Here is a 26238-nt window from a genome sequence, read left to right on the forward strand (position 1 = left end):
GTCCCTTCAAGTTTGTGGGAAAACAACCTTACTTTTGGCAATGCATTCCTTTCTGCATAGTTTGGTTTTGGTTTTTTTAACCTTCAATAGAGTTCTGTCCAAAAGAACAGCTCCTCATGCAGCTTCCTGTATGGATTATTCCTGTGGAGCTTTGGTTTTGGTTCCACCTTCCATACCAGCCTTTCCTAGAAATCACGAAAGCAAAGATGGAAAGCAGAAGGTGGCTGGAATTTCCCAGGATGCCCAAAGGAGTTATCCATCCTCCTTTCCTGCCTCTTATTACAACTCCTCCTTTTGCTACCTTCTGGCAGTTGCAGTCAATGTTTTTTTGTGGTTCGGATAGCACACGATAGCACACAATGGCACATTCCAACATATTCTAGAACAATCAGCAAAAAGATTAGTATGTCTGCTCCCAAGATTGGGATAACTGTTGTCTAAAAGGAAGGTTCAAAAACTGTAAAAATAATGCTCTGCTGTTCATTAAGAAAATACTCCAGACAGTCAGGAAAGGCTGGTTACTTTCAAGTTCACCAGAAGTTTGGTTAGTGCAGTTATTGGAGTGAGATTGTGGACAAAGTTTTTACCTAAAGTATGAATTTTAATTGGTTTATCCTTCCTAGGCTTCATTCACCTTAATATTAGGAGAGAAGAGATCATCAAAAGAGGAGTGAAGTTTCTGTTTTCTGGTGCATGTGAGATTGTATATCTAAAGACGTGATCAGGAGCATGTGGTGGATAAGATAGGAAAGTACCAGCACCAGCCCTGATGTTCCTGGTCTGAGTAAGCTGTTGTCTCTGTTTATGCCCCAAGAAAATTTCATTTACATTTCCCTTTTAACTAACAGAAACTAATTAGCCAGGCCCACTATTGTCAAGTGCTTCAATAGAATGTTGTGTAGCTGTTAACTCAAATTACAATCCTATTGCTAGCTTTGTATCCAAAAACTACATCCTCTCAACAAATCATCACTTCCTCCACAGAAAAAAAACCTGGTTTTATGTACTGTGTATGCATACAAGAGCTAATTAACAGTAAACCCTGTGTAATGCAGGCAAATCCTTTCATAGCTGTTTTGTACCCCATCACAGTATGACTTCAATAGAATTTCACAGCAGCTCTCAGTAGTTGGTGGGGAAGGGAAACCACCTCTAATAAACGGCTTATGTTCATGGCTTTTATGGCGCTCGGCTCCGTTGCTTGGAGGAAAGCGCTCCATATGCTCTCTATTTTTATGGAATAATTATAGTTGTTCTGGAGGGGCAGAGGATCTCTGTATAAAATAAGAGGGAAAATAAGATCTGTGAGTACCAGCTAAGCTACATTACTTGGTTGGTAAAAGAAGCTACTCTCGAGAGACTCTTAATATGGAGCTTTCTGAAGCTGTATCAGAACAGAGCAGTTGAAGAAACAGGTTTATTTTTTAAGAATCCAGATTAGAAAAACAGACAGTTTCAGATCCTGCCTCTGTGTGTTGCATAGAGCTTACATATAATCTGTTTAGGACAAATTCACACGATCACAGAATCAGCTAGGCTGGAACACCACCTTTACAACGAGACCAAGGCACCGAGTACCACATTCAGTCTTTTCTTGCACACTTCTGGGGGTGGTGACTCCTCCACCTCCCTGGGCAGCCTATTCACCCTTTCTGTAAAGAACTTCCTAATGCCCAACCTAAACCTCCCCTGTGTCTTCTTGTCCTGTTGCTCGTGTCCTGGGAGAAGAGACCAACCCCACCTGGCCACAACCTCCTTTCAGGTTCATGAAAGAGATTGATAGAGAACTCCCAGTTCTGTGTGAGAACTTGCCTCTACTGAAGTGGTTCTGAAGCCAGACCTCTGCTGAAGTCACTTTCATTCTTGCCCCATGGCATTTCCCTGCCTGGAGCTTTAGGAGGAGTACATTTGGAATATCCCTGTGACGTGAATGAAAGTCACTGCAATGATCTTGTGAGCTCCTCCACTTTTTACCACTTCCACATTTTAAGACTAGTCTTCTTGTGGAAAGGGTGTACGTGGGTATTCCTTCTTTCCTGTTGTACACATAGAATCCTAGAATGGTTGGGGTTGGAAAGGACCTTAAAGCTCATCCAGTTCCAACCCCCCCTGCCCCAGGTTACTCCAAGCCCCATCCAACCTGGCCTTGGGCACTCCCAGAGATCCAAGGGAAGCCACAGCTTCTCTGGGAAACCTGTGCCAGGGCCTCACCCCCTCACAGTGAAGAATTTCTTCCTCATATCTGACCTAAATTTCCCCTCTTTCAGTTTGGGGTCAGACTACAGTTAATAAATCTCTCCTTTTATTAAAGCTTCTTTTCTGTACCATGTTCAGAAAGATTTGTCTGTGATCAGTGAGGGTTTGTGCTTCATCTGCTTTACTCAGCAGGGTTGGCTGGTATGGACTCATAGTATGGAAGAACTTAGTAGGGTATGCTACTATAGAGAGAAATAAACTGTTAAGGTTGGGAGAGTGAAAGAACTGGAAGCAATTCTCACACAATGCTGTTTAAAATCTGTTCTGTGGCTCCAGTAGTGTAAGTATCCTGTTGAGAGAACGTAGGACAGAGTAAGGTCAGAAATCTGCTGTTTCTAGAAGTTTTTTATATGAGGAGCGGAATGTGAGCAAAAAACTCTTACAGGATCTGTTGATACTCATTGACCAAGTTTCTCAGCAGCTGTGCTCATTTTTGATAGGAAAATTCTTTGTTTGGAAAACTGACTAAATTGTCTTTACTGAAACTATGAGCAGGGAAAAATTGTGAGTAATAAGGCCAAATGTGATAGGTCACTGCCAGAAGAAAAGAAGCAATAGGAAGTGCAAATTAATAAATGGTTTGTTGGAATGGAAAACAACACACACAGCCATTGCAGAGGTCACTGCTTTTGTTTCTCATCACCCTTGCGTTGTGTGTCTGTATTGATTTGGCTACACAAATAATATACAATGCAGAAATAAAATTGTGCTGTGGAGAAGTGACCTTATTACAAAGCAACAGTGTATATCTCACCACTCTCCAATGGGTTTCTCTCATGGCTGGAAATAAGGATTTAATTTAGATTTAATGTTGTTATAAATTAATTATCTATTATTAAATATACATTTGTAGAGCTTTAGAAATATGGAAGATACAGGGTTGTTTAAACCTCAGTGAATGGTTTCTTAATAATTCATTAATATTTAATATATAATAAATCAGAACTAAAGCTTGTGGTCTTACTTCCAATCTACCTGTGCAATGTAGGCTTTGTCACTCTTTCTTAGAAAAATTTACATGTCAAATGTATTTGAGTTGAGAGTCCAGCCCAGACTTAATTCTCTGCAGTCTGGCTTACTCCTTGTGACCTTATTCAGGTGTGAAGGAGCTGCAATTCCTGCGTGAAATGGGAAGCTCTTGGCTGGGGTTGTTTAGAGCAGCACATCCCCCCCCTTTGCTTTTTATTGCGTGTTTAACACCACTTTTCTGGAATGATGGAGTGTTGAACATGTGATTCAGACGATAATTTGCATTTGAAATCTGTAATTGACATTACCTTTTTTGTTTGTTTTACACACCAAAATGTATGTTGTACTTCAGTTAAGTTGTGACAGCTTTTCCAGCATTGGGTCAAAACTAGCAGATTACTTGTTAATGATGATAGTATAGTTGTCTGTCAGTCCTTTTCATTTGTTTTTGCAGGAATGGAAATACCACTGTTCAATTTGATACTTCACTAGTATGTAGCAAACACAATGGTAAATGAGTTAAACGAATTAAACAAAGCAGTAAGTTTCAAGGAATTAACAAACTCCTGACTCTGGTGATATGTGTGGGAAGTTGTACCTCAGCATTTACCAAAGGTGGAAGCATTACCACAAATACCAGCAACCATGCAGGAAGAGAGCATTAGGAAATCAAGCCATCAGACCAAATTACTTAATCTTACTATAATTTTTTTCCATGCTGTAAAGTAACGGGGTGGGAAAATGTCATATAAATTATCTGTACCTTTGGGTAGTAGTTTCAAATAACTAAATTCAATTTCTAGTGGGAAAGGGGGACTAATACAAAACTCATTTCCCATGCCATGCCCTCTTTGTTAGTTCAGCTTCCTCTGCATCTCCTTTCTGTAAAGTAGAGGTATTTTGCCTCTTTTCTTCCCCGTTACAGTGGTAGTGGATAGAATTGAACAAGAATGTAGACCCTGTGCCTCTGGAAAGGCTGACTGTTTTCCCAGGAAGGTGTGTTAGAGAGGCTTTAGAGAAGAGCCATTGGGAATAATACCTTGTGTCTTGGAGTGAAGTTTAGGAACTCAAACAGCTAAAGCTTATTTTGGCTGAAAGTGAAGGTGTAGAGCCAGATTCTCCTCTAGAAGTACACAGGTAAGGAGACAAAGTTTGGTTAAGGATGGCACTAAGTCTAGCAGACTGAAAATTAGAGTTGGGTGTCTTTGAGGTATGAAATGGGTGAAATCTGAGGGACATTCAAAGCAGCAAAATGCCAGTGCATTTCTAATGAAGGTTATTAATCCCTGGAATGATTTTCTTTGGTAATGTTCTCTTCTCCAGCATTAGACTTGTAAAATCAAGACTGGGAATTTTTTTTGCAAGCAAGACCAGTTTGTGCTGAGCCTGGAGGCAGAGGGTGGTGTGGCTCCTCCTGCCATGTGACAGGACACTTCAGTGTCTGTGGCAATCATTTCCAGCTGTGATCAGCTCTTGGCTCATGGTCTAAACTAGAATGTCCTTTGAACTTTGATTCTGAGTACTGAGTTGGACACAGACAAGCAAATCCAGGGCTTTGGCTCCTGTCAGCTGTGGATGAGGCACAGAGTGAGAGTTCCACATGACTTTACACAAGATTTCTGTTCTGTTCACATATGCTTGCTCATTAGCAGTTAGGTCAGGTGAAATTCTGAATTTTCAGACTGTCCTTTGCTAGGAGAGCTGAGAAACTCATTCAGATCTTATCTGTACTTTTGTCAAAAAGCTTCATGCCTTTTTTTCAATCTGATGTAAATTTTTAATGACGCCATCTTCACTTGCTGGTGAACAAGATCTTTTGCAGACATATTGGCTGTTTCATCAATAGAAGATAATGTCGAAAATAATTTCTGTAGTTATCTGAGATTGAGCAAATGATAAAACAGGCAAGGAAAGATTATGGGATAATGTGAAGAACAAGTGCTGGCTAGTTCTGATTGAGCTTTTCGTTGGCAGAGGGTTGTGAGGAGGTAACTCTATCTGCCTGTTGTGGTACATTTCTCAGCAGAGCTGGTAGTCTCTCATACTAAAGAGTTGTGGCATTTATGCTGAAATCTGAGAACAACTACAAGGACAAGGGCCAAGCTTTGGTTAAACATGGTCCAGTCATGATGTAATCCCTGATTTGTCAATGATACAAAGTTTTTCTAGTAATGCCTAAAGGAAAACTCTCTGAAATGCAATCAGCCTTTTTAATGAAGAGTGTGAACTTTTCCCTCAAACAATTTGTCTTGGACTCCCATTACTCTGCCTGTGACATAGTGTGTCCTTTGGAAACACAGGATTTCAAAGCAGTATACCAGTGCTGGACACCTCTTAAAATGCTCACTTGGAGTTTTGTTACATGTTCTTATTGTACTCACTATTCCATTTTAACTCATAATTCTCTACTTGTTGTAAATGCAATGATGTTTAGATATGTCACGGAAATTAGGTAGTAAAGATATGTCTTAGAAGGCTGTAATAGTTTGTAAACAAACTAGTGGGAGGCACCAAGTTGAAATAACAACTTAATAGGGAAATAAAAAGAGAAAAAAATATATAAAAGCAGATAACACTGGGTTAAACTGACAGAGTTAGGATATAACCTGAGTCCCTGTTAGGTAGGGTGGTGGCTGCAGTCCTCCTGAAGCGGTGATCCTGTAGAAAGGTCTGCTCTTCCTCAGGTCCAGTGGTGGCTGTGTAGCTCCTGTCCTCTGAAAATCCAGTGGAAAGGTTGTCTGTGGTGTTCAGAATCTCAGCTTATATCCACGATGGGATGCTTGGTTCCTCCCTCTGGGTGGAGCATCTCACAAGGGGGTAATGAGTCACAAGGCCAAGTGTTGATTAGGCTCGTTAACAGAAGATAGTCCGGAGGGAGTTACCTCTGAGTCATGCGGCAGGACAATGATGGGCCATTAACAGAAAGATAGTCTGGGGGGAGGAGGCAAGGAAACACTGCCCCACCTGATTTCAACAGCTCATGAAGATGGTAATAGAATACACTGCAACCCAGGACAAAGGCACAGAAGCAGTAAAGCACCGTAACATGAGTGAAAAGAAGTGGTGACAGCGGAAAAGTAGAAGGAAGCAAAAGGATAGAGGATGTAGGGTTTTTTGTTATAATTTCTTTTGCTCCAAATAATCCTGCAAGGTTAGAATCTGTAGGCCTGATGTCAGTGTAGGTCATGCTGAAGAGGAGACAAGACACTGCAATCCCTGCTTTTGGTGTACAGTATGTTTATCTGCAAATTAATCCGAAAATAATGCTGGGAACATGGGCCAGAGTATGCATATCCTGTGGGCTGGTCAGAAGCAAAGAAACTGCATTGACATGGTATACTGGAGGGAAGAGGTCTAATTCCAGAAGGACAGTTCAGCAGCACGACAGTGGCCAAACCCATCTCCTCTAATTTCTCAGCAGGCTTGAATCAGCCATGGGAATATTTTCAGTTCATGACAGTGGTGTCTGTAACCATGGGCTTTGCTTGAGTGAATAGCCTTCCTTAAAAAAAAAAGTGCAAATTTCAGGAGTAAATCACATCCTTCACTGCCCCTAATGGACTGATGAAGGGAAAAAAAGAAAAGGTAAGAAGTATTCCTGCATTAAAATGGACAACTAGTTGTTAATATGCGTAGTCTCAATCACAGTAGGGATAATAGACAAAGAACAGATTGAAGAGATAATATCCTTGCTTTAAAACATATGCTTTAAAACATGTCCCATCTCCCATAGATACGATGTTCCCTCCCTTGTGGCAGTGATGTCCTCTGCATGTGAATAACTTGGATGCAGGCTAAGTTCACTGCTGTCTCACTTCAGCTCTGGGTGAATTCTCTCTACTTTTAGTTCCTGGATCAACTGGTGGATCAGGGCTGCAAATTCCAAACTTCAGGACATTTGAGTCAACTTCTAATCAATGGATTTTTAAAATAGGGGAGCAGTTTCCAGGAAACTTCCAATGAGAAGAAGGGCATCACTAAGAAAGCAAGCCAAAACCTATAGCTGTGTCAGTATGTTTGTATATACTCTCTCAACGTTTCCTCAGCCTTTTTGTGCTGCTGATGACTTAAACACTTCAAAGTGGAATGAGAAGCAATCCCTTTCTCCCTCATGACAGAGGCAGGGAAAAAAGGTGTTGAAGCCTTCTCTCCCCTTGTTTTTTTATTTTCTTGGCCCCTAATGAGCTTCAGACACTGTGAGACCTAAAAGGCACAAAGTGTCAGCAGGGTCCACTACCTTCCAGAGTACTGGTACTTAGGTTTTGGGATTTGCTGGGATGGGGAAAGGAAGGGGGTTGTGACTGAAAGGGGAAAAAGAGATTTTTAAATTGGATCACTGTTTCCTCAGATGCTTGGCCTGTTCTGTTCTGGGATTTCAGCAGCTGTTAGAAGATGAGTTTCTTTGACATTTAGAAGCTGTCTAGATAAGGCAGTAGATCTTGGAATGTTCTATCATACAGAAATTTAGGAGAAGGAGGAGCTGTTTTACTAAATTGTCATTTTCCTTGGTGTAGGCTGTACTGTACTACAAAATAATCCTAGTAAGAGAGCAGTTGGAGAGTCTGGGTTGCTCTGAGCAGTACCCTCACCATGGCCACGAGCTGCTTTTCTAATCCAGTCACATCTGTGACGGTGGAGATGGTGGGAGGTTGCTGTGTACACGAACGCAACCCCTTCGTCAGCAGAGCTGAGAGCAGGATGATGCTCACAAAGGCTGGTTTCCCTTGCTCCTTTACAGCCACTGGGGTGGAAGAGATTCCTTTGGCTGGATGTGGATACAGAAGAGAGCAGTGACAGTGGGTGAGTTTGGAGCTTCTGTGCTGAGCTTTTCTCACATTCTGGCAGTGGGATGGTGACTAGAATTAAGAGGAGTTGGAAGATACTCCAGAGTTTCTCTCTGCTTCATTTGGTAACATAAAATGACTGGGAGATGACTGATAAGTTATTAACATAGAAGAACTTTTGGGCATAGTATTGTATAAGGGTGACCCTGTACAAACCTGTGTCAGGAACAGGGTATCAGTTTTATGGGAGCTTATTCCCCAATAAGAAAATGAGATTTTCTAACAGTTGATATAATTTGTGTAGGATGTTTAGACAGTATGCTATTCCAGTAAAATAATAGTGATAAATCCAAAAGCAGCATCAGGCATACTCAAAGAAATTCCTTATACCCTGCTCTTTATCTGCCTTCGATTTTCCTCTATATTTATGAGCACTGGCTGCATTTATTCACTGCTATGCTCCACAAAGATAAATTCTGCATATTTAGAACTCAAGTGATGAGTAGCTAAAATCTGTGTTGAAGTTAACAGCATCGTGGCCATTACTAGTGTTGTAATAAATGTCTCAAATGCTATATGTGTAATGTTATATAAACATCTGTGCCAGTGCAGAGTGAAGTGTGACTATTTTGATTTAGGTTTTGAAGGAAAGATATTTAACAGTAGGTGTGCATGAATGTATGTAATACATGAATGATAGATGGATGCATATTTCCAAACACATCCTGCTACAAGTCCTCCATGCACTCTCATCTCAAACATAGGTCCAAAATATGCTTTAATGCCACCACTTGTTAAAAAATCTCAGCTGAAACCCATGTAAGCTCTTACTACAGAACAAATTATTGGATATGACAAGAAACTTGACGATTGGGAACACAGTGTGATGGTTCTGTTCTTATCAGTTTAAAATGTCCCATTTTGTTATCATACTATGGTTTGGGTTGGAAGGGACCTTAAAGATCACCTCATTCCACCCCCTGCCATGGGCAGGGACACCTTCCACTATCCCAGTTGCTCCAAGCCCTGTCCAGCTTGGTCTTGGACACTTTCACAGATGGGGCAGCCACAGCTTCTCTGGGCAACCTGTGCCAGGGCCTCACCACCCTCACAGGGAACAATTTCTTCCATATATATGATCTAAATTTCCCCTCTTTCAGTTTTGATGTTTGGTTTTTCTCTTCTGCCAGTTTCCAGTGCTGAATCTTAGTCTGACTGTTTCCTTAGGTGCAGGGGCTTGTTCCCCTTGGAGAGGTGCTTGGGCAGAGGTTGGGGCTCTCTTCAATGTACAGAATTTGTTTTCATAAAGGAGAAACATAAAGCCATAAAGACTTCAGAGGAGGGAATCTGGTTCAGAATGTCAGACTTGGTCCCCAAACACAGTCCTTGAAGGACTGTAAAACAGTCCTGGAGCTTGAGAAAGCAAATGCTTGCTGTCCCAAATGACTTAAAGCTGGAACAGGGGGGAGTCCAGTGTTCTTAACCACTTAAACAAAATATCTGCTCTGTGGTCCTTAAATCTTCTGAATGATTACTTTCAGGAAAGACTGGCATTCAAAAAAAGCAGGCAGGTATAAAAAGAGAGATCAATGCATTTTCTGAAGAAAGATGATGATTTGGGAAATAAAGCAAAAATGAAGGACATGAGGTAGTGTTGGATCCCAATTCTTCGGATCTCCCGTCGGATTATTCAATTAGGAGAGATGGGACTATGCAATTACTCAGGATTTATTGCTTAAAATAACAAATAAGGCATTGGTCTCGAGGCATGAGATTTGCAGGAAATCATAATAATGGTGAATAGTCGCAAGACTAAGGGTTACATAGCAATTTATAACTTTCTAATCCAACAGGCGCTTAAAACGAAACTTTGTTTTGACTTTATGACCTATCACCTGTGGTATTCCCACTGCAGTGTGGCTGTGTCTTACCCAGTGATTTGTTAAGTCACATCCACACACAGAGATCACTTTTACAACATCTAAATTCTTAACTTAACTTACAAAATCACATTATTATACTTAAAACCCTCCACCATAACACCCATTTACTTATTTTTACTTATAACTATAGAAACACAGGTTTGTGATTCTCTGTGCTTAAGGTCTATAAATCTCTGTCAATTATGCCAGATTTCTTCCAGGGTTGTAAATCAAATCCACCCTTAACTGCAGAAGTTTCTACTCCTCTGTAAGGGAGGAATAGAGAAGAAAGTAGAGAAACCTTCTTGCAGCTCCTTAGAGGTAGACAATCCACCTGTGCAGTCTACAGGTGCAGTCATGTGTGGGTTTGATTATTTCCTATGTTGAATAGCTTAATTCCAGCAAACACTTAACTGGAACTTGAGTGAATTACAGGCACTTTCCACCTGTGAAATTCAGAAAGTGTTTAAAAAAAAATAACAGAAGGAAGAGCACAATATTCAAACAGTTTTTATCCTGACAGTTATTTAAAATACTCATGAACATTCCTTCATGTTCTCTATTCTTTGTGTTTATAAAAACCTATGGCAGAGCAAAATGTTCCAGTTTTGAGCTACAGTGTGTATTCTCTATGTGACCCAGCTCTCACTGGATGTTTTGGTACCTACAGATTTGATGTGGGCTCTGCCATGTGTTTCTCAAGCGATGTAACAGGCCCTGCCATGGGTTGTGCTGCTCTGTGGTGCTCCTGGATCTGACAGTGAATGAACAGCAAACAGTGCCACCAAAGTAGGCCATGTTTCTACTGGAGAAAAGTGTGTTTTCTTGATAAATAATTTCGTGTGCACAGGCATGATGAGCCAGCTGACTGCCACTGGTTGCAGAGAAGCAGGCTGAGTTGATTGCTTCTAATAGGAATTCTTTATGCAGAGAGAAACTCCTTGAGCTAATGCTGGTAGTTTTGGTTTCAGAGCAGTCCATCAGCATCCATGGTCATTACAGCTCTAGTTTCCTTTATTTAAAGCAAAATATTACTGTTTCCAAAGAAAATGGGAAATATGACAATTTTATAAAGGAGATTGCTCTTGCTGAACTGGCTTCACCTGAGTCTAGTGGGTTTAACTGGCTCTGTGTCACAGATAAATCAATCTACATTATATGGGGCCTGACTTGGCATATTTTAAAAAGAATGCTAATCTGTTTGTTTAAAGCACAAGCCTCAAAGCAGAGTCACTGTGTGAGCTCTTAACAATAGCATTCCTTCTTTAAGTTGAGGCAGAAAACAATAGGGGTGCAAGAGATTTTATTGGAACTTTTCAGTTTTAGAGGAGGAGAAGCCCATAAAAAGACTTGATATTGATGCTGTAATCCCAGAGATTTCAGTAGTTATTCCTAGTCAGATGTATTAACAGGGAGCTAAAATTGAGAGTTCTTCGTAATTTATAGTGAAAACATAACAGAGTGGTAGTTCTAAATTATGCCATTCAGACTTAAAACCAGTTTTAAAGAAATCCATTGTGTACTGTGTGTGGTAATAAAAACGCCATAGATTTTTATTCAATACATATTAATGTGTAGAATGTTAAGCTGTAATAATTTTCAAAGCTGTACTTAGTATTACTATTTCTTTATCCTCATTTACTTTGCTGAGTGAAATGGGGACTCCTACATTCTTAAAAAAGAGGTGTGAGTAGAACATACCTTTACAGGCATTGATAAAGGACCCGGTGTGGGTAAGGAAGAAGCAGTTTTGTCAACAGGTACCTGTTTGTTCACATGAGCCTTGGCCAAAGTGAAAGCTGTGTCTGCTCTTTTGTGATGTTTAACTGCTGAGTGGACCCAGACACAGACTGCAACCCTGAGGTCATTTTGCATATTGAAAAGTTGTGGGTAGTTGACAGTTTGCCCATCTCTGGATTAAATGTGGAATTGGTAGTAATTGTGTAACTGTGAGATCAGCTGTGAATTAAAATTTGTGTTTACTCATGATAAAAACTCCTAATCTGCACATAAATAGGGCTATTTATCAGTATTCAAACACCCTCGGATTAGGAGGAGAGAGGGGGAAGGGTGCCTTGTTCTTGAAAAACAGTATCAAGCAGAGCAGTCTTGGTAACATCAGATGAATCCTTGCCACTCCAGGGGGAGCAGCGTTTCGTGAACACCGGGCACTCTGGAAGTTGTGGCTGTCCAACTTCGCACAGCAGAGAGAGGCTGTTGAAACATCCACAAATTTGCTTTCCAGCCTGATTGTTTATCTTGTATGTTTTAAATACTAACATTACCGTTCCAGGATTAGCAGAATCTGTCAGATCTCTGAAAGGGAAGCTTCAAAATTGGCTGAACCCCCACTAATGAAAGGGATGAGGAATGCAGAATGTGGGAAGCGTCCATCAAGAAAAAATAATACCTCAATAACAAGGATTTACAAGAAGGAACTGCTTAGCAAACACTCAAGATTGTAATGAATCCTGTTTGGATATATAGATAAAAACTCCAAGAAGGGGAAGGTTGATACAGGAACTTGCAGCCTTCCAACAGCTTGGCTTCAAAGCTCAGTTTCTTTACATCTCGTACCGGGTGGGTCAATGCCAAGGATGGAGAAACAGGTGGTGTTTGTCAGCTTTACTCCATGGGCCACAACTCAATTTCCTCTCTCCTTTCTGCTGCACTCTTCAGTCAAGAGTGTGAGACCAACCATGTACTCATCTAAATCAGTAATTAGGCTTTAATACCTGGTCTCAGGGAACTGTGGGAATTGCAGATGTCCTGATGTTTTGGAGTGGATGGAATGGTATAAGCCCTGCTGCTGAGCATCCTTGCCTGTCTTGGAATGCTAACTTTGAGCTCAGTGTCAGGTTTGGTGTGTGGGAGTGGGTGTTACATGTTTCTAAATATGAAAACACAGTACACATTTAAAAAGAAATACGTATATATTATTCATGTCTCCTAAGGGAATACTGGAATCCTTCTTTCAACTTTTAGCCACAGATACACAGTTTCTAGTTTAAGAGGCAGGATTTTCATGTAGTGATTTTTTTTTTCCTCCCACAGCCACCCCAGCTGATGCCTTTTCCACTTATTAATTGGGTATTCTGTCCTCAGCTGAGGGAGGGATGTGGGATAGCAAATTAATTATATGGGGTTGAATTATGATTCAGGGCCATGTTTCTTGGACTGCTAAGCCTGTTTTGATGAGCATGAATACCCAGAAACACGTTGCAGAGATTGTTTCCATCCTCTGGGGTAGATTTCCAGTGTGTAAAGGAAAGCAGTGGCTGTATCAGGAGTTTCCTGTTGGTGGGTTTGGGTTAGTGGTGGAGCTGTAAGAAATGTGAGCTAGGATTGACTTTGCCTGTCCATTAATTATGCTGGATGGGCAGGACTGACATGGAACTACCTCTCCTTGCTTGACTGTAGCTTTTCTGAGCCTTTTTAGTCCTCCATGCTTTTAAAAATTACTTTAACATGACAGGGGCTTTTGATAGTGCATTTTTTGTCTTTTCGTCGGAATTGCTCATGGAATTAGTTTTAAGTGAGCAGAAGTCTGAGGGGGGCAAACGTCAGGAATTGCAGTCATGGAGGTGGCTGTGGGACAAGTAATGTAACATAAATAAGTGGATTAAGTCCTTAATGCCACTAGAGAAAATGAGATTTGTGTGTCCAGCTGCCTGTGAAGCCAAACAGTTTGTTAGGTGCATATGCAAAAAAGGATTGAATTAAAAAAAACCAAAATGGTAGAAGGTTTTGTTGCAGCTGCTTTGGTCAGTGCCGCCTTGCAGGGATCCGTGTTGAACAACCCCAGCAATGGCCCAGCAGAAAGGTAAACAACTTAATGGAATTCATAAGGGTATTAAAGGTAAGGCTCTGCAAGCATGAAAATAAGCAGAGAACTGTGGCAGGAGACCTGATAATATTAGCAGAACAGAGAGAAAAAGCAAAGTCAACCCAACAAACACAAGTGAAAATAACCCCAATGATGGGGTGGCAACCTGAAAACTGGGCTTAGGAAATAATCCATGTGTGGTTGAAAGCAGTGGTGAAGTGATAACAGGGAGCTGTGGCTGCAGAGACTTGGCATCTGGTCCTGGAGCAAATAAACCACAGGGTTGTTGACTTTGGGGCTTAGTTCTGCAGCAGAGAGAGGAGAAGCTGCTGGGTATGTGACCACATCCAAGGCTGGGATGTTTGGTACTGACAGGATTTGATGCAAGGGTAGTGGATTTGGGAGTCAAGGCAACTGATCACTATTTGAGTGGAAAATACAGCTTTTTCTGTATTTCACTGATTTGTTTAGCATTTAAATATGTTATTTTATTGCACATTGTACTATCCCTTTCATGCTTCCTTTTTAAGCTTGCTTGATAGTATCTTTAGGTGGTACCGTCTGAAAATTCAGGTATAATATAGCATATTTCACATTAACAAGTAAAATGCTTGTTTGGTGAAGCCATTGAAAATTATTTCCTTTTTTCAATTCCCTACTAAAAATTAGGACACTTTTAAAGTCAGTGAGAGTTCACATGATGAATCATAAAGATCCATTTTGAACCCCCCTTGTACTCTATAACAATAGAAGGGCTGCAAACTTCATTTTATTTTCTTCATTACTTATGTCCTCTTTAGAACCATTTTTTTATTATGGTCTATCATGTAAATATTATTTGAACTACTTTTAGAGTACACAGTACTATAAAACTCCAATTACTTACTTTGACAACTGTTATGCTAGTTATTAATATGCACTTTAAAGCTGGGAGTTCTCCTGCCTGTTTAGTCAGTCTGTGGTTTGGTGGTGTTTGTTAAAAATTATATGACTGTTCATACAGCATAAAAATGAATTTTAAAAATTCCTCTGCTCAAGAGCATTAGTCAGTACAAGCTCCATAGAAGGCTTTTGGTGGCCAGTGTTTTTCATAATTGCCTATTAAAGAGTTTCTTGCATCAGCAATGTGGGAAGACATGTAAACAAAGAGGAGCATTGTTTGGGGTGGATATGCCAGACTCTTTAAGCTCTGCACTCAAAAGCACAGAGTAACCACTGGGGTTAGAAAAGGCAATGTGTTTTAGGGCCAGACTCCCTGGAGGAGAAGTAGGTGGTACTGGACTCATGTTCCCCAAACACCATAACCCATTTCTCAGCCAGACAGCATTCCCCTTCCTTTATTTGCAAGCTTAGAGTTTCCATCATAAAGTCTGTGAACTGCAATAGGCCTTTGTGTTAATGTGTTTACCCTGGTAGTGGTGCTTTAAATACTCGATGTGGAAGTGTGAGGCTTTCTCAGAGGTAATGTAGACACACCTTCAGGAACCAAACCAGGTGAGATGGCACTGCTTCATGAAAGGTTGTAAAAAGAAGAATAAAGGGTTGGATAAAACAATTTAGTAGGGAGACTCTTTGAAATTTTCAGTAGCTGTGTGATACATTTTTATTAATAGGCCATAACGTACCTTTCATCATCATTCAGCTGTAACTGAGGGAGGCTTTTAGAGCACAGCAGTGACATTTCCATGATCTTGACAACAGTTAATCTGTTTCCTGGGCTTACCAGGCAGTGGTTTCAGCACCATCTATACTCTGCAGTTGTCATGCTGTCTTTTTACCCATCTTTTCAGCAACTGTCCAGCCATTGTTGGAAGGATGTTAGATGCTCTGAGTGTGTTCATGTTGGTAAGTTGTTGGTATGCTGTGAAAATACCTAATTTAAGGTACTGCTTTGAGTTTTTCTTTGGAGGGAGCCTGATTTCTCCATTGCCTGTGTAGGTGATCTCCAAATCTCGCCTGTGAAGTTCCCTCTCACTTCCTCCATACTTGGGAAGGCATATTGTGTTGGTAGTTTGAGAATTTTTTGTTGGCTTCTTTTCCCCTAAATGCACGAGCCCATGAGTTGATGTGGATGGAGCCAAAATCAGCATAGGCAGAGCTCTTGCAGGAAACTGCAGATATTTGTGTTCTCATTTTGCCATTGCAGATTTGCATTTGCCATCAAAGTGCATGTTGTGTTTCCTTGTCCACACGACTCCTCACGTGTGCATGGGGTTTTGTAAACAAAAGTAGAGTTGATATGATGATTAGAAACAAGCAAAGACTACCATGTGTCAATGTGTTTGCCTTGACTTCCCATTTGGGCTGGAGTTCTGGTCATAAGGCAGTTCTGAGTTTTCCATGTGATTGTGTTTTATGTACCCAAGTTCTTTGGTCTCTCACCCTACCTGTGAAAGTAAAGTCTCTGATTCTGATTGCTAGAACCCCCCTGATTGCCGCGGGAGTTATTGGTGGCCTCTTCATCATCGTCATCATGGGCCTGACATTTGCTGTGTACGTTCGGCGCAAAAGCATCAAGAAGAAGAGAGCACTGCGAAGGTTCCTGGAGACTGAGGTGAGCCCAGGCTGCTTCTCACAGGCTGTTTGGAGAGATATGCAGGGCTGTTCTGCTTTTATATTGGAGACGTTCAGGTCTTACCAGAGAGGCCTGTAGAAATCCTTTTGCTTACTTGTGCAGATTAAACCAGTGGAAAGAATGAAGCTATTTCAAGATGCTGGTTTTCTGCATAAGTACAGATTCATGGCTTCTGAAGACCAGAAAAAATTCCCTATGAACACTGGAAGGCGTGTCCCACTGGATTTCTGGACTCCCATCCTGCTCTCCACTGAACTTCTATCCCAAGTCATCAATACCTTTAGCAGCTCTCATGCTTAAATATTACAGGGTTTCATTCTGGCCATATTTAGGTTGACTTCTAAGGCTGAAGTAAGTTCCTTCAGCAAGCTCTGAAGAAACAAACTTCATGTTTAAATGCAGAGGTAGTAACCTACTGTTGTTTCCAGTGCCTACAGTACCTTTGTAGTCCAGATTTTGTCAAAGCCTGTAGTAATGATCAGTAATAATAATTATGTATTTTATTAAGCCGAGCTTCACAGAGCTTAACCAATTGAAGTTCCCAGTTCTACTGGCAAAAACATATAACAGAGCTGTAGCAGAGTGCTGTGACCACTCCATCCTGCTCTTCGAAGTGTCATTAGTGGAGAGGGCAGTCTAGGAAGTATATTTAAATATAACATTAAATGTATATCTATCAGCTACTGCAGCAGTGATTACTGCCATCGCTTCAGTCCTATACTTGAGACACTTTGCAAATGATGGTGTTTTTAAAATAGGGTGTGCCTTTGTAAGATAATAAAGCTTGGAAATGCTGTTAGCTAGTGACTCTTTGATAAGGCATTATTAAGAGTGCTGTTTTCTCTTCTGTTCCAAGAGTTCTTCTCCCACTCATCTCCTCTGTAGAGCCTGGGAGTAAATGATTTATGCATCCCCAGTCTGTTTGCACAAGTATCTTCATGTTTGGCTAGAATTTGTGTTGCTTGTTAAATACTGTTCAGCTGTATAGAAAGCTTAACAATACTCAGTGCCTTTAAATGAATAAATCTTGCCGTGCCTTTAAATGAATAAATCTTGCCATTGTATCAGCCCATACTTAAGCATAAATTATTTAAAGCAGGTGGTTCTCATTGCATTGGCTTTGAAGTCCAGATTTCATTTTTCATTGGGTCAGATAAAAGCTGTGGCTGGCAATAGTCATGAGGGACCAGGGCCTCCTACTGAACATGTGGGGAAGCTGCTGTCTTGGCTGAGAAACTGAAGATTAAATCAGGAGCATCCTGAAATAAACACACAAGCAATTAGCTTTAGTTGAAGTCTCTCTTTCTAGCTGGAGGCTGTAACAGGACTTATTCTTTCTGTAGATCATTCTCCATAAAACTCTACAAGCCTTGTTTTAGACCCCCACAACATGTCTCCACCTCTCCCTGCCATTCCTCTGTTGGTGGACTGCGGCACAGAACCTCTTCTCATCCATCACAAACTGAAAATACAGAAGTGTGCTGCCAGTGTGCCTAATTTTCTTTTACAGTAAACCTTTCTTTCATGGTATAAATACTGGACGTCTAAAGTGGGAAGGAGGAAAGAGAAATCCCTCTAAAATAAGTGCAGCTTGTAGATTATTTCTCGGATAAACCAACTTGTTTGGTTTTATTATGTTTTCTTACCCCATTAATTTCCAGATACTGGTATTTTTACCTGAACAAAACTAATTAGTCTGGTCAACTAATTAAGTAGTTCATGGTTCTCAAAGAGCCATAGAAGTAGTTCTCAAACTGCAGAGCATGGTGCATTTAGCCTTGTAAACAGGCAGCTTTGAAATGCTGCAGTGGTTTCAAACCAATTAGAGTAGGAGGAGCCCTGAATTATTTTTCTCATCCTGTAAAGGAACAGAATGTTTTTCATGTGTTGTATTGAGTATTTTTAATTTATTTTTAAAGAAGCATTTTTTTCTGGCAGAGATAGTATGAGATCTAAGAGCATTTTTAACTGAATGTGCCATTGTGGCTCATTTACAAAGTTTCTTGGGACATCTTGAGCAAATTGTTTAATTGCAGTAAATTAGTGGCTGTTATAAATTAGTAGTCTGCTCTAAGGTGTTTTCTCCCTAAAGCTGTCCTCCTGTGTGGTAAAACAGAAGTTCAGAAAAATTGTCCCTTCCTCAAAACAGCATAAGAATATGATGAGCCATTTAGTCCAGGCCATTAAAAAGAAATATGGTCAACTTAAAAGACACTAAAATGGGCAAAAATAGGATGTGGTACACTGATAATAAATGCTGTATTTCTGTCATGTAGAAAATATTTATACTGCCTCCATTATCAAAAGTCCTTGGATGTGTTACCCTGACACCAATTCAATTTCCAGCTCATAATTCCATCACACAGTTTCTGGTGGAAATTATTGCGTGTTTTAATGAGGACTTGCTTTATCAGGTCTCTTGGTTTCGTGGTGTTGCTTGTTTGCTTTTGAAGATGAAAAATCCCTCCAAGAATTGGCTGGGCAGTGGTCAGTAGATCCCCACCACTGTCTTGTTTCAGTATTTACTTGGGTTGGTTGCTCTCAGTATAAACTTCTGATGGGTCTTCATGTTTAGCAGTGTTTGAGACTGTTGGGCTTTCCTTCGCAGCTAGTGGAACCCTTGACTCCGAGCGGCACGGCGCCCAACCAAGCACAGCTCCGCATCCTCAAGGAAACAGAGCTGAAGCGAGTCAAAGTCCTTGGCTCTGGAGCCTTTGGAACTGTGTACAAGGTGAGAATCTTCCCTATGCAGCTGTGAGTCCCCTCTTTTTAACTTTGCAGCAGTCAAGTTCTGCATTGCAGCAGAGCAGCCTGTCCCATGGGTGGGTTCCTGAGCCCTGGGAGAGAAAGGATACTGGAATTGTGTGCAGGGAACACATCCTCAGGATCAAATGGTGACATGCAAATGTTATTTCTTGGTGAGCAAAGACATGTCAGCCCCAGTCATTTTTAAGTGCAAGAGGGCTACACAGGCTGGACTGTCCTGCTGGCAAAGTGCAGCACCAAGGTTTGCCCTTCCTTTCTTACATGAGAGCAGGACACTTTTGGAAAGCTGGATAAATTTTGTCTTTCATTTCACAAGTGTCACGTGGGTCTTGTAATAGCAACAATACCTAGTAAAACAATGCCATTACCTAAACTGTAACACTTCTTGTTTCTTCCATTGAAATAGAAAAGATGGGTTATGTCAGGGCACCCTTTAACAACTGGGATGTGAGAGTGGAACCCACAATGGAAAAAGTACTTCTGTTAAAGAAGTATTTATTTTTTAAGATCTGTTGGTCATGTCCAGATCTCAGAGGCATGAAGTAGGGCTTAGTGGGCAAGTCAAACCAATTCCCCAACCCTTTGGGAGCAGCCCAAACCTGCCAAATCAAGCTGGTAGGTCAGAGCACCTGAATCTGTCCACAAATAAGGGAGGAAAGGAAGGAAGCAGAGACCAGGTCACCATAGCTACAAGGTATGGGAATAGATTTATGAATAACCAGTTTGAATATACTTAGATGATAATAAAGTGATGGAGATGGATGCCATGAGGTTGACAAGAACACAGCAATAGTCAAGAAGGATGGAAAAATAGCCCAAGACACACACAGTTTGTAAATTTTAATTTAAAATTTCCTTTTTAGCCACCTAAGTTTTTGATTCTCAGGTATTACATAATTAGACAAACAGCCCCTAAATGTTTCACTCTAAATATATTATTCTTAGGGTGTTCTGTTCCTTCATGATGTTATGATCTGGTGATAATCAGTTTTGAGAGTTTACTGATAGCTTCAAATTTGAGCATTAGAATCTAGACAGAAAATCCAGATTTTTGTTTAATTATGTCCCAATCGGTATCAGAATTTTGTCTGAGTCAGTAGAAAAAGTGCATCATGGCCATGCTGCCACTGCTGTTTAGAAACCCTGTTGTGCACAAGAAAATCAAGGGTGTTCACTGATAGAAAATGTTTCATTTTACATCAGAGTTTACTTTTGATGTAAGTAGTTTTATCGGATTTTTATTATTTTGTAACTTTGTGTATTCCCAGTTCTGAGTCTCTTAGCTGATCTGCATAACATGACAGAATGTGTCAAAAAGAACTGTAACTCTGAATCAAGTTTTTATGATTATCTTATTAGTCTTCTGTCACCTTTTTTTCTTTTTCTAGGGGATCTGGGTCCCTGAGGGAGAAACAGTCAAGATTCCTGTGGCCATTAAGATCCTTAATGAGACCACTGGTCCGAAAGCCAACGTGGAGTTTATGGATGTGAGTAAGACACAAGCAATGTCTTTGGGTTTTGGCAGGGGCAGTGTCTTTCTGTAGCCCTCAGAGGCTGTAAAGACAAATTCCTGCCAGTTTTCTTTCCTTATATTTAAATAGCAGAAGGAGGCTTGTACACAGCGCCTGGCTGGCCTGGGTTTTCCACTGCATATGCCCCAAGATACTTGGAGTTTTCTTATAAATTGTTTTTCTGTCAGTATCAGACTAAAACTCCTCTGTCTCATGGGCCAGATATTCTATCTTTCTGTGGCAGAAAAGCCATGGAAGAGAGAGGAGGAGTTTCAGGGGAGCATCTTACCATGCATGCAGGTCTGTACTGGTGCAGAACTCACAGGAACAGAAATTCAGCTCAGCTCTCCCCCACTTCGGTGTTCAAGAGTCTGGGAGCTGGCAGCAACGGCAAAGCAACAGGAGAGGGTGAAAATTAAAATATGCTGGATTTAAAAGCCCTTTTGCTTTACTAATCTGAAACACCATGGATAAGAGGTCAAGATGGTAATTTCCATGAATGTTCTGTGATCATAGAGGCTTTGCACTCAGTTTTCAGCTCTGTGTCAAGATCAAGGCTCACTGACACCATGAATCTCTATATCTTATTCAGTGACAATTTTTTGACAAGTCATAGAAATTTGCATTCATTTTGTAAGTCCCTCTTTGTGAACTTGAAAATTACATAGGACTTTTAAGTCTTGCAGATCTGTTCAGTGTATAGGCCTCATTTGTTCACATTGAGACTGTAAGCCACAAGGAGAAGATACTCCCATTATATAGTCTATTCTTCCATCTAGAAATGAACAGAAATGTGCAGTTATGGATTTATCTGTTCCAGACAGCTGTTTCATGTGTGAGTTCTTAGGCAGTTGAAGGAAGGCTGTGTAGAGGAAGGGATTTCCTGTGCTTTTTACAGAGCACTGCACATTTATGTTGGTTAGATCATTTCCAACCTTGATGATTCTATCATTCTGTGGTTCTATTGCGTTCAGTAATCATTTTGCACAAATAATAAATAAAAAGGCAGTTTTCGCCCTGTCTAAAAGGAATTAATTGTACTAAAGCAATAACAAGTATTAGATATTTTTGCTTAATGGACAAAGAGTCTTGCTAATAACAGAGCTGCCCAAAGAGGAGAGGTGGGATCCAGTGAACTGGATGTCAGTGGTCAGTCAGTGATACAGATTCCAGCCTAAAGGTGAGGGTATTGTTATCTCTATGTGAAAGTCAGTGGAACTGAGCAATTTGTACCAGCTCAGGATCTGACGCCTGATCTGATAGAGAAATAGTAGTAATATCACCTCCTCTAGTACTGACTAACCTTGAAGCAAAGAAAACATAAGGTGCCTGTAAAAGGCAGAGTTGCTTGTCTGACGTTTCACAGTTCAGCTTGGGTCAGTTTAGTTCACTGGACCATACTTCCCCCAGTGTTTGCATCAGACCATCTGATAATTGGCTCGGAAATGAAGAAGGGCTTTTGGGAGCTCTGGAGATTTTGACTGTGCAGTTACACTAGGAAAGGTTTCTCTTTAAATTAACCGTTTCTTATGAGTCTCTGACCCTGTGGTAGCAAGGTGAGAGAAGAGTTAAAGTTGGTTTTAGTTCTTGAGGTTAAAAATAACCTCTAGGTTGTTTTTAATCAGAATAAAAAAGAATTAGATTTCATCATTAGTTGCTACAAGTGGCAATAAGGAGAAATAATATGTTTTCTGTCAGTGCTGCTTTTGATGTATATGCAATGATCTGTAATCCTTTTCTGTACTGCATTGATAAAGATGATTAAATTTCATTCTTGTGAAATAATTGCTCATCCAATTATACAGAGGTTCTTGTCATCCTTACCTCCTAAACTAGTTGTTTAGTTCCTGAAATTTAGAGAGAATGAACTAAGCACTATGATTTTAATGTGACTAGTCCTCCCTGTCCCAAAAAAGACATAGTTTTTGACGTTTAAAAAATTTAGGCCAAAATTTTTATTATGAGGAGATAACCTAAATATCTTTCACTGAAGTGTAAGTTAGAGTAAAAAAAAGTTTTACTCATTCTCATTCCAAGATTTCAGTCAGTATAGCTATCCTGGTAAAACTGGATACTGTTTACTGATCTTATTTTATGAGGAACATTCAAATGTATGTCTGAAAGCAAAATGCATCAATTGTACTTCAGTAAAAAGAGTGTTATGAATAATGATTGTTGGTAAAAAGCATTTTTTAAAGGTAGATAGGTGGCTAAATGTCACTGTGAACATGGTGGGGTTAATTCTTTCTTAAATAAGGGTCTGACATGGTAGTGAATGGAAAGAGGAGGTTAGTGGGAAGGTGTCATTATATTAGTCACACCCTTGGCTTTTGCTTTTTGTCCTTGTCAAGTACAGGTGTGATTTTGTCAGCAATTACTTCTACCTGGATTGGGAATGTCCTTGTACTTGTAAGTAAAAGTTAGCATTCCTTTTAGAAAGGCTCTGGGAAATGGAAACCCTTTGGTAAACAGCAGTTAGTGTGCAGAGGGAGTACTTGGGACCCTTCAGTGTCCACGGAAATAGCTGGTGTAGATGTTAGTGGCACTGCCCATAGATCTGGTTAAAACTTCTGATGTTGGCAGAATGTGAGTCTAAAAGTGCTCTATGGGCTCCTGAAATTCTGCTAAACGTTATGCTGAAGGAGTAAAGAACAGCAATTTGGCTCCTGGGCTGTCATTTCAGCAGCCTGAAGCCCTGCTAATGGAGCAGTAATGACTATAATGATATAATGCCTGATGTCAGCCCTGCCTGCTCTGGCCAAGCACCTCCCATCAGGGGATGATGAATTGGCCATCACCCAAAAGCACAGCCCTTATTTGGGATTTTTCTTGAGGGAGCTACAGCACAGTCTGTTTTTCAGGCTTTCTCCACCCATTCCCAGGTAGCCCTTTCCCTTTGCTCCCTGTGTTCCTCCCTAGTTTTTAACACTGCAGTAGGTCTGCATCTGCTACAGCAATACAAGCTGGAGTCTGCAAAGTAACCTGGACCAGGGCAGAACCAGACTGCACAGGAGGCCTTCTTTGGAATTATTTTCACCACACACAGGTTGCTGTTACTGTTTTGTAAAATGTAGGTTTACCCTACTTCCCCACATATTTGTGGGTGTATATTGTGTCTGGGATAATTACAGAGTCTAAAGGATTTCCCCCTCAGCATGGTTATGTGCTTAAGTCGCAGGGCATAGTTTCTATTCTGGCTGGACACTTCCTTGTCCCCAAAAGGGGGCTGGAGTTTGAATTCAGAGTGCAAGTTCTCTTGCTACTGCTCTGCCTGAAAGTGTGTCTGGGAGGGAGTCACCAGCAAGACACAGGGGCATCAAGAGGGAGCTCTATCCTGCTCCTCACCCGAAGGCTGGTAACAGAATATGTGAAGGTCCTGAGTTTTATGGAGGGAAGAGAAACTTGTAGTGAGGAAAAAAGGCAAATGTGCAGCTAAGAGGCTACTTGAAAGTAGAACAAGGACTAACAATTTCACTTTGGAAAACAATTTCACCTCCTCAGCCTCAATTTATTTAACTGTTATGATTGTCTGATAAGTCAAGTAGCCATTGGCCTGGTCAGATGATTTAACATCAACCCAGATACTCAACTGACAGTGTAATAAATTCTAAAGAAATGCTGCAGTTGGAGAGCATAGCAAACAGCCTTTGAGGCTGAAAACATGTACTTAAAAAACTTGTCATGGGGAAACAGGCAGTTGATGAGGGCCTTTCCTCTAAGCTTGATGTTTCCAGGAAGTAATCCTATGAGCTGTGGTTGTGTCCAGGATTTTGATCCACTTAAAAGTTTAATCTATCCTCTCTGAGTTTAAATGCTCCATTATCTCTTAGAATATAATTAGAGGCTGCAAGCACAAGTCAGCATACACAGAGTTCCTTGGGAGTCCCTGAGCTCATTGAGATGAAGACAGTTTGACTGATGGTGGTCAGCTGATATTGGGCCAGAAGCTAATAATAGAAGGCAGCACTGCTTAGCTAGGTGAGAAAGTTAACTTGGGAAAAATTAAACTGAAGGCTTTGGGATTTATGGTTGGAAATAAATTTCCCATTCTCATTTGTTTCCTGGTAAGAGAGCTTCAGAGGCAGTTGGTTTCTTTTATGGTTTTATAATTAAGATCTAGGGGCTTCCTGGCTTGGTCTGTGCTCACTGCAGTTGCTGCTGTCTGCAGTGGCAGCGCTTAGAGCGTGGGAGGACATTTGTCACGCCAAGTGCAGAGGTGGTAAGTGACAGTGACCTCCACCAGACATGTAGCAAGCAAATTAAAGCTGCATGTAGGGGACCGACACCCACATCTTTTATTTATGTCTGGCCTAATGAACTAAATGAATAAATCACTCAGATGTGCTGCAGAAACAGCTTTTTCTAAATTGTAAGCCTGTCTTACAGTAAAGACAAGCCCTCAGCTTGAGGATATCAATATCAAACTTATCTTCAGTTCAGAGAGTTGAAGACAAAAACCATCATGTAAATGACTAGAGAATTCTTTCTCCTGTTCAGCTGAAACCCCACAGAGATATGGATAGGCCTGGATTCCTCAAGTGTGTCTAGATGGGAAGTACACTGGAGATAACAGCTAGCTAGCTAGTCAGGTGAAGAAGGTGAGAGAACACTTACCTTTTCTTGGTTTCTGCTATTGGCTTGAGACATAGGAAGGTTCTAGGCTGAAGCTTTTGGTTCTTTGCTTGGCCCATGGTGGCATTCACAGAGCCCTTGAGGCTGTGGACACAGTCTGTGATACAAAATTTCTCAGCTGACACAGGTGCATTTGAGATTTGTTTCCTTGTAAGATCCTGTCTTATGTGACTATGTAGGTGACTGGAGAAATATTTTTTAGTATTTTTAATTCCTTGTACACGTCATGCTCATACCCAGCCCAGTGTTTGACCAGGTCTTCAACATACCATGTAGATGCTTCTGAAAGTCTGACAAGACATTGCTACTAACAGTAGTTGGATCCAGACACTCCACAGTCATTCCACTGACTGCCTGGCTGCTTGGGAAATACAACAGAGGTAATCCTGAACCTTGAAAGGGCGGGTTTAGGATCAAATTAAATCCTTTATGGCAGCAGTGAGATATTTTTCCTTTTCCTTTTTTGCTGTCATTTCTGTACACATCCTCCTTTCCAGCAGGCATAAGGGGTCTGTAACCACTGCCTGGCTCTGTGCTCCAGCTGCAGTTCAAACAGGTTTTCACTCCATCATGTCAAGTTGCGGGAGGTGGGGGGCAAGGGGTGACCTAACTCTGATTGTAGACTTCCTTTTGTGCAGCCTCCCCCTCCCTCCCACTCGTGCACACTGTAAGTGTAAGCAGACGCACTTAGCAGGGGGACCTGTCTGCCTATCAGTCCCAGGCACAGAAGCTCACTGTGACTGCAATTACAATTTCCACCTTGTCCAGAGATGCCGGAAATCAGGCTGTCCTTGGGAACACTGCATACCATGCACAGGCCCCGAGAGTGCTCAGCCTCTGCAGAAGCTGGAAATCTGATCTCTGCTGAAGGTTAACTGCTTTTAGTCATCTGAAGATTAACTGTTTCAAGGCTATATTTCTGTTATTTCCATCTCAAGCAATAATTTTGCTTTAAATGTTTGCTTCAGTAATTTTCCTCTCCATAGTCTGTGAGGGT

The 26238-nt window shown here is 40.9% G+C and overlaps 1 protein-coding gene across 4 annotated transcripts in view; it reads left to right on the forward strand.

The window, feature by feature from the left end:
* Positions 1 to 26238, forward strand: part of ERBB4 (erb-b2 receptor tyrosine kinase 4) — a 577667-nt gene that overhangs the window by 441854 nt on the left and 109575 nt on the right. For all 4 annotated transcript variants that reach the window (XM_048309078.1, XM_048309080.1, XM_048309077.1 and 1 more), the window contains exons 17-19: positions 16179 to 16311; positions 18941 to 19063; positions 20487 to 20585. In XM_048309078.1, coding sequence (XP_048165035.1) covers positions 16179 to 16311; positions 18941 to 19063; positions 20487 to 20585 — 355 coding nt within the window. The remainder of the gene's footprint in view (positions 1 to 16178; positions 16312 to 18940; positions 19064 to 20486; positions 20586 to 26238) is intronic.

This window comes from Corvus hawaiiensis, chromosome 7 (assembly GCF_020740725.1).
Source record: "Corvus hawaiiensis isolate bCorHaw1 chromosome 7, bCorHaw1.pri.cur, whole genome shotgun sequence".
NCBI lineage: Eukaryota > Metazoa > Chordata > Aves > Passeriformes > Corvidae > Corvus > Corvus hawaiiensis.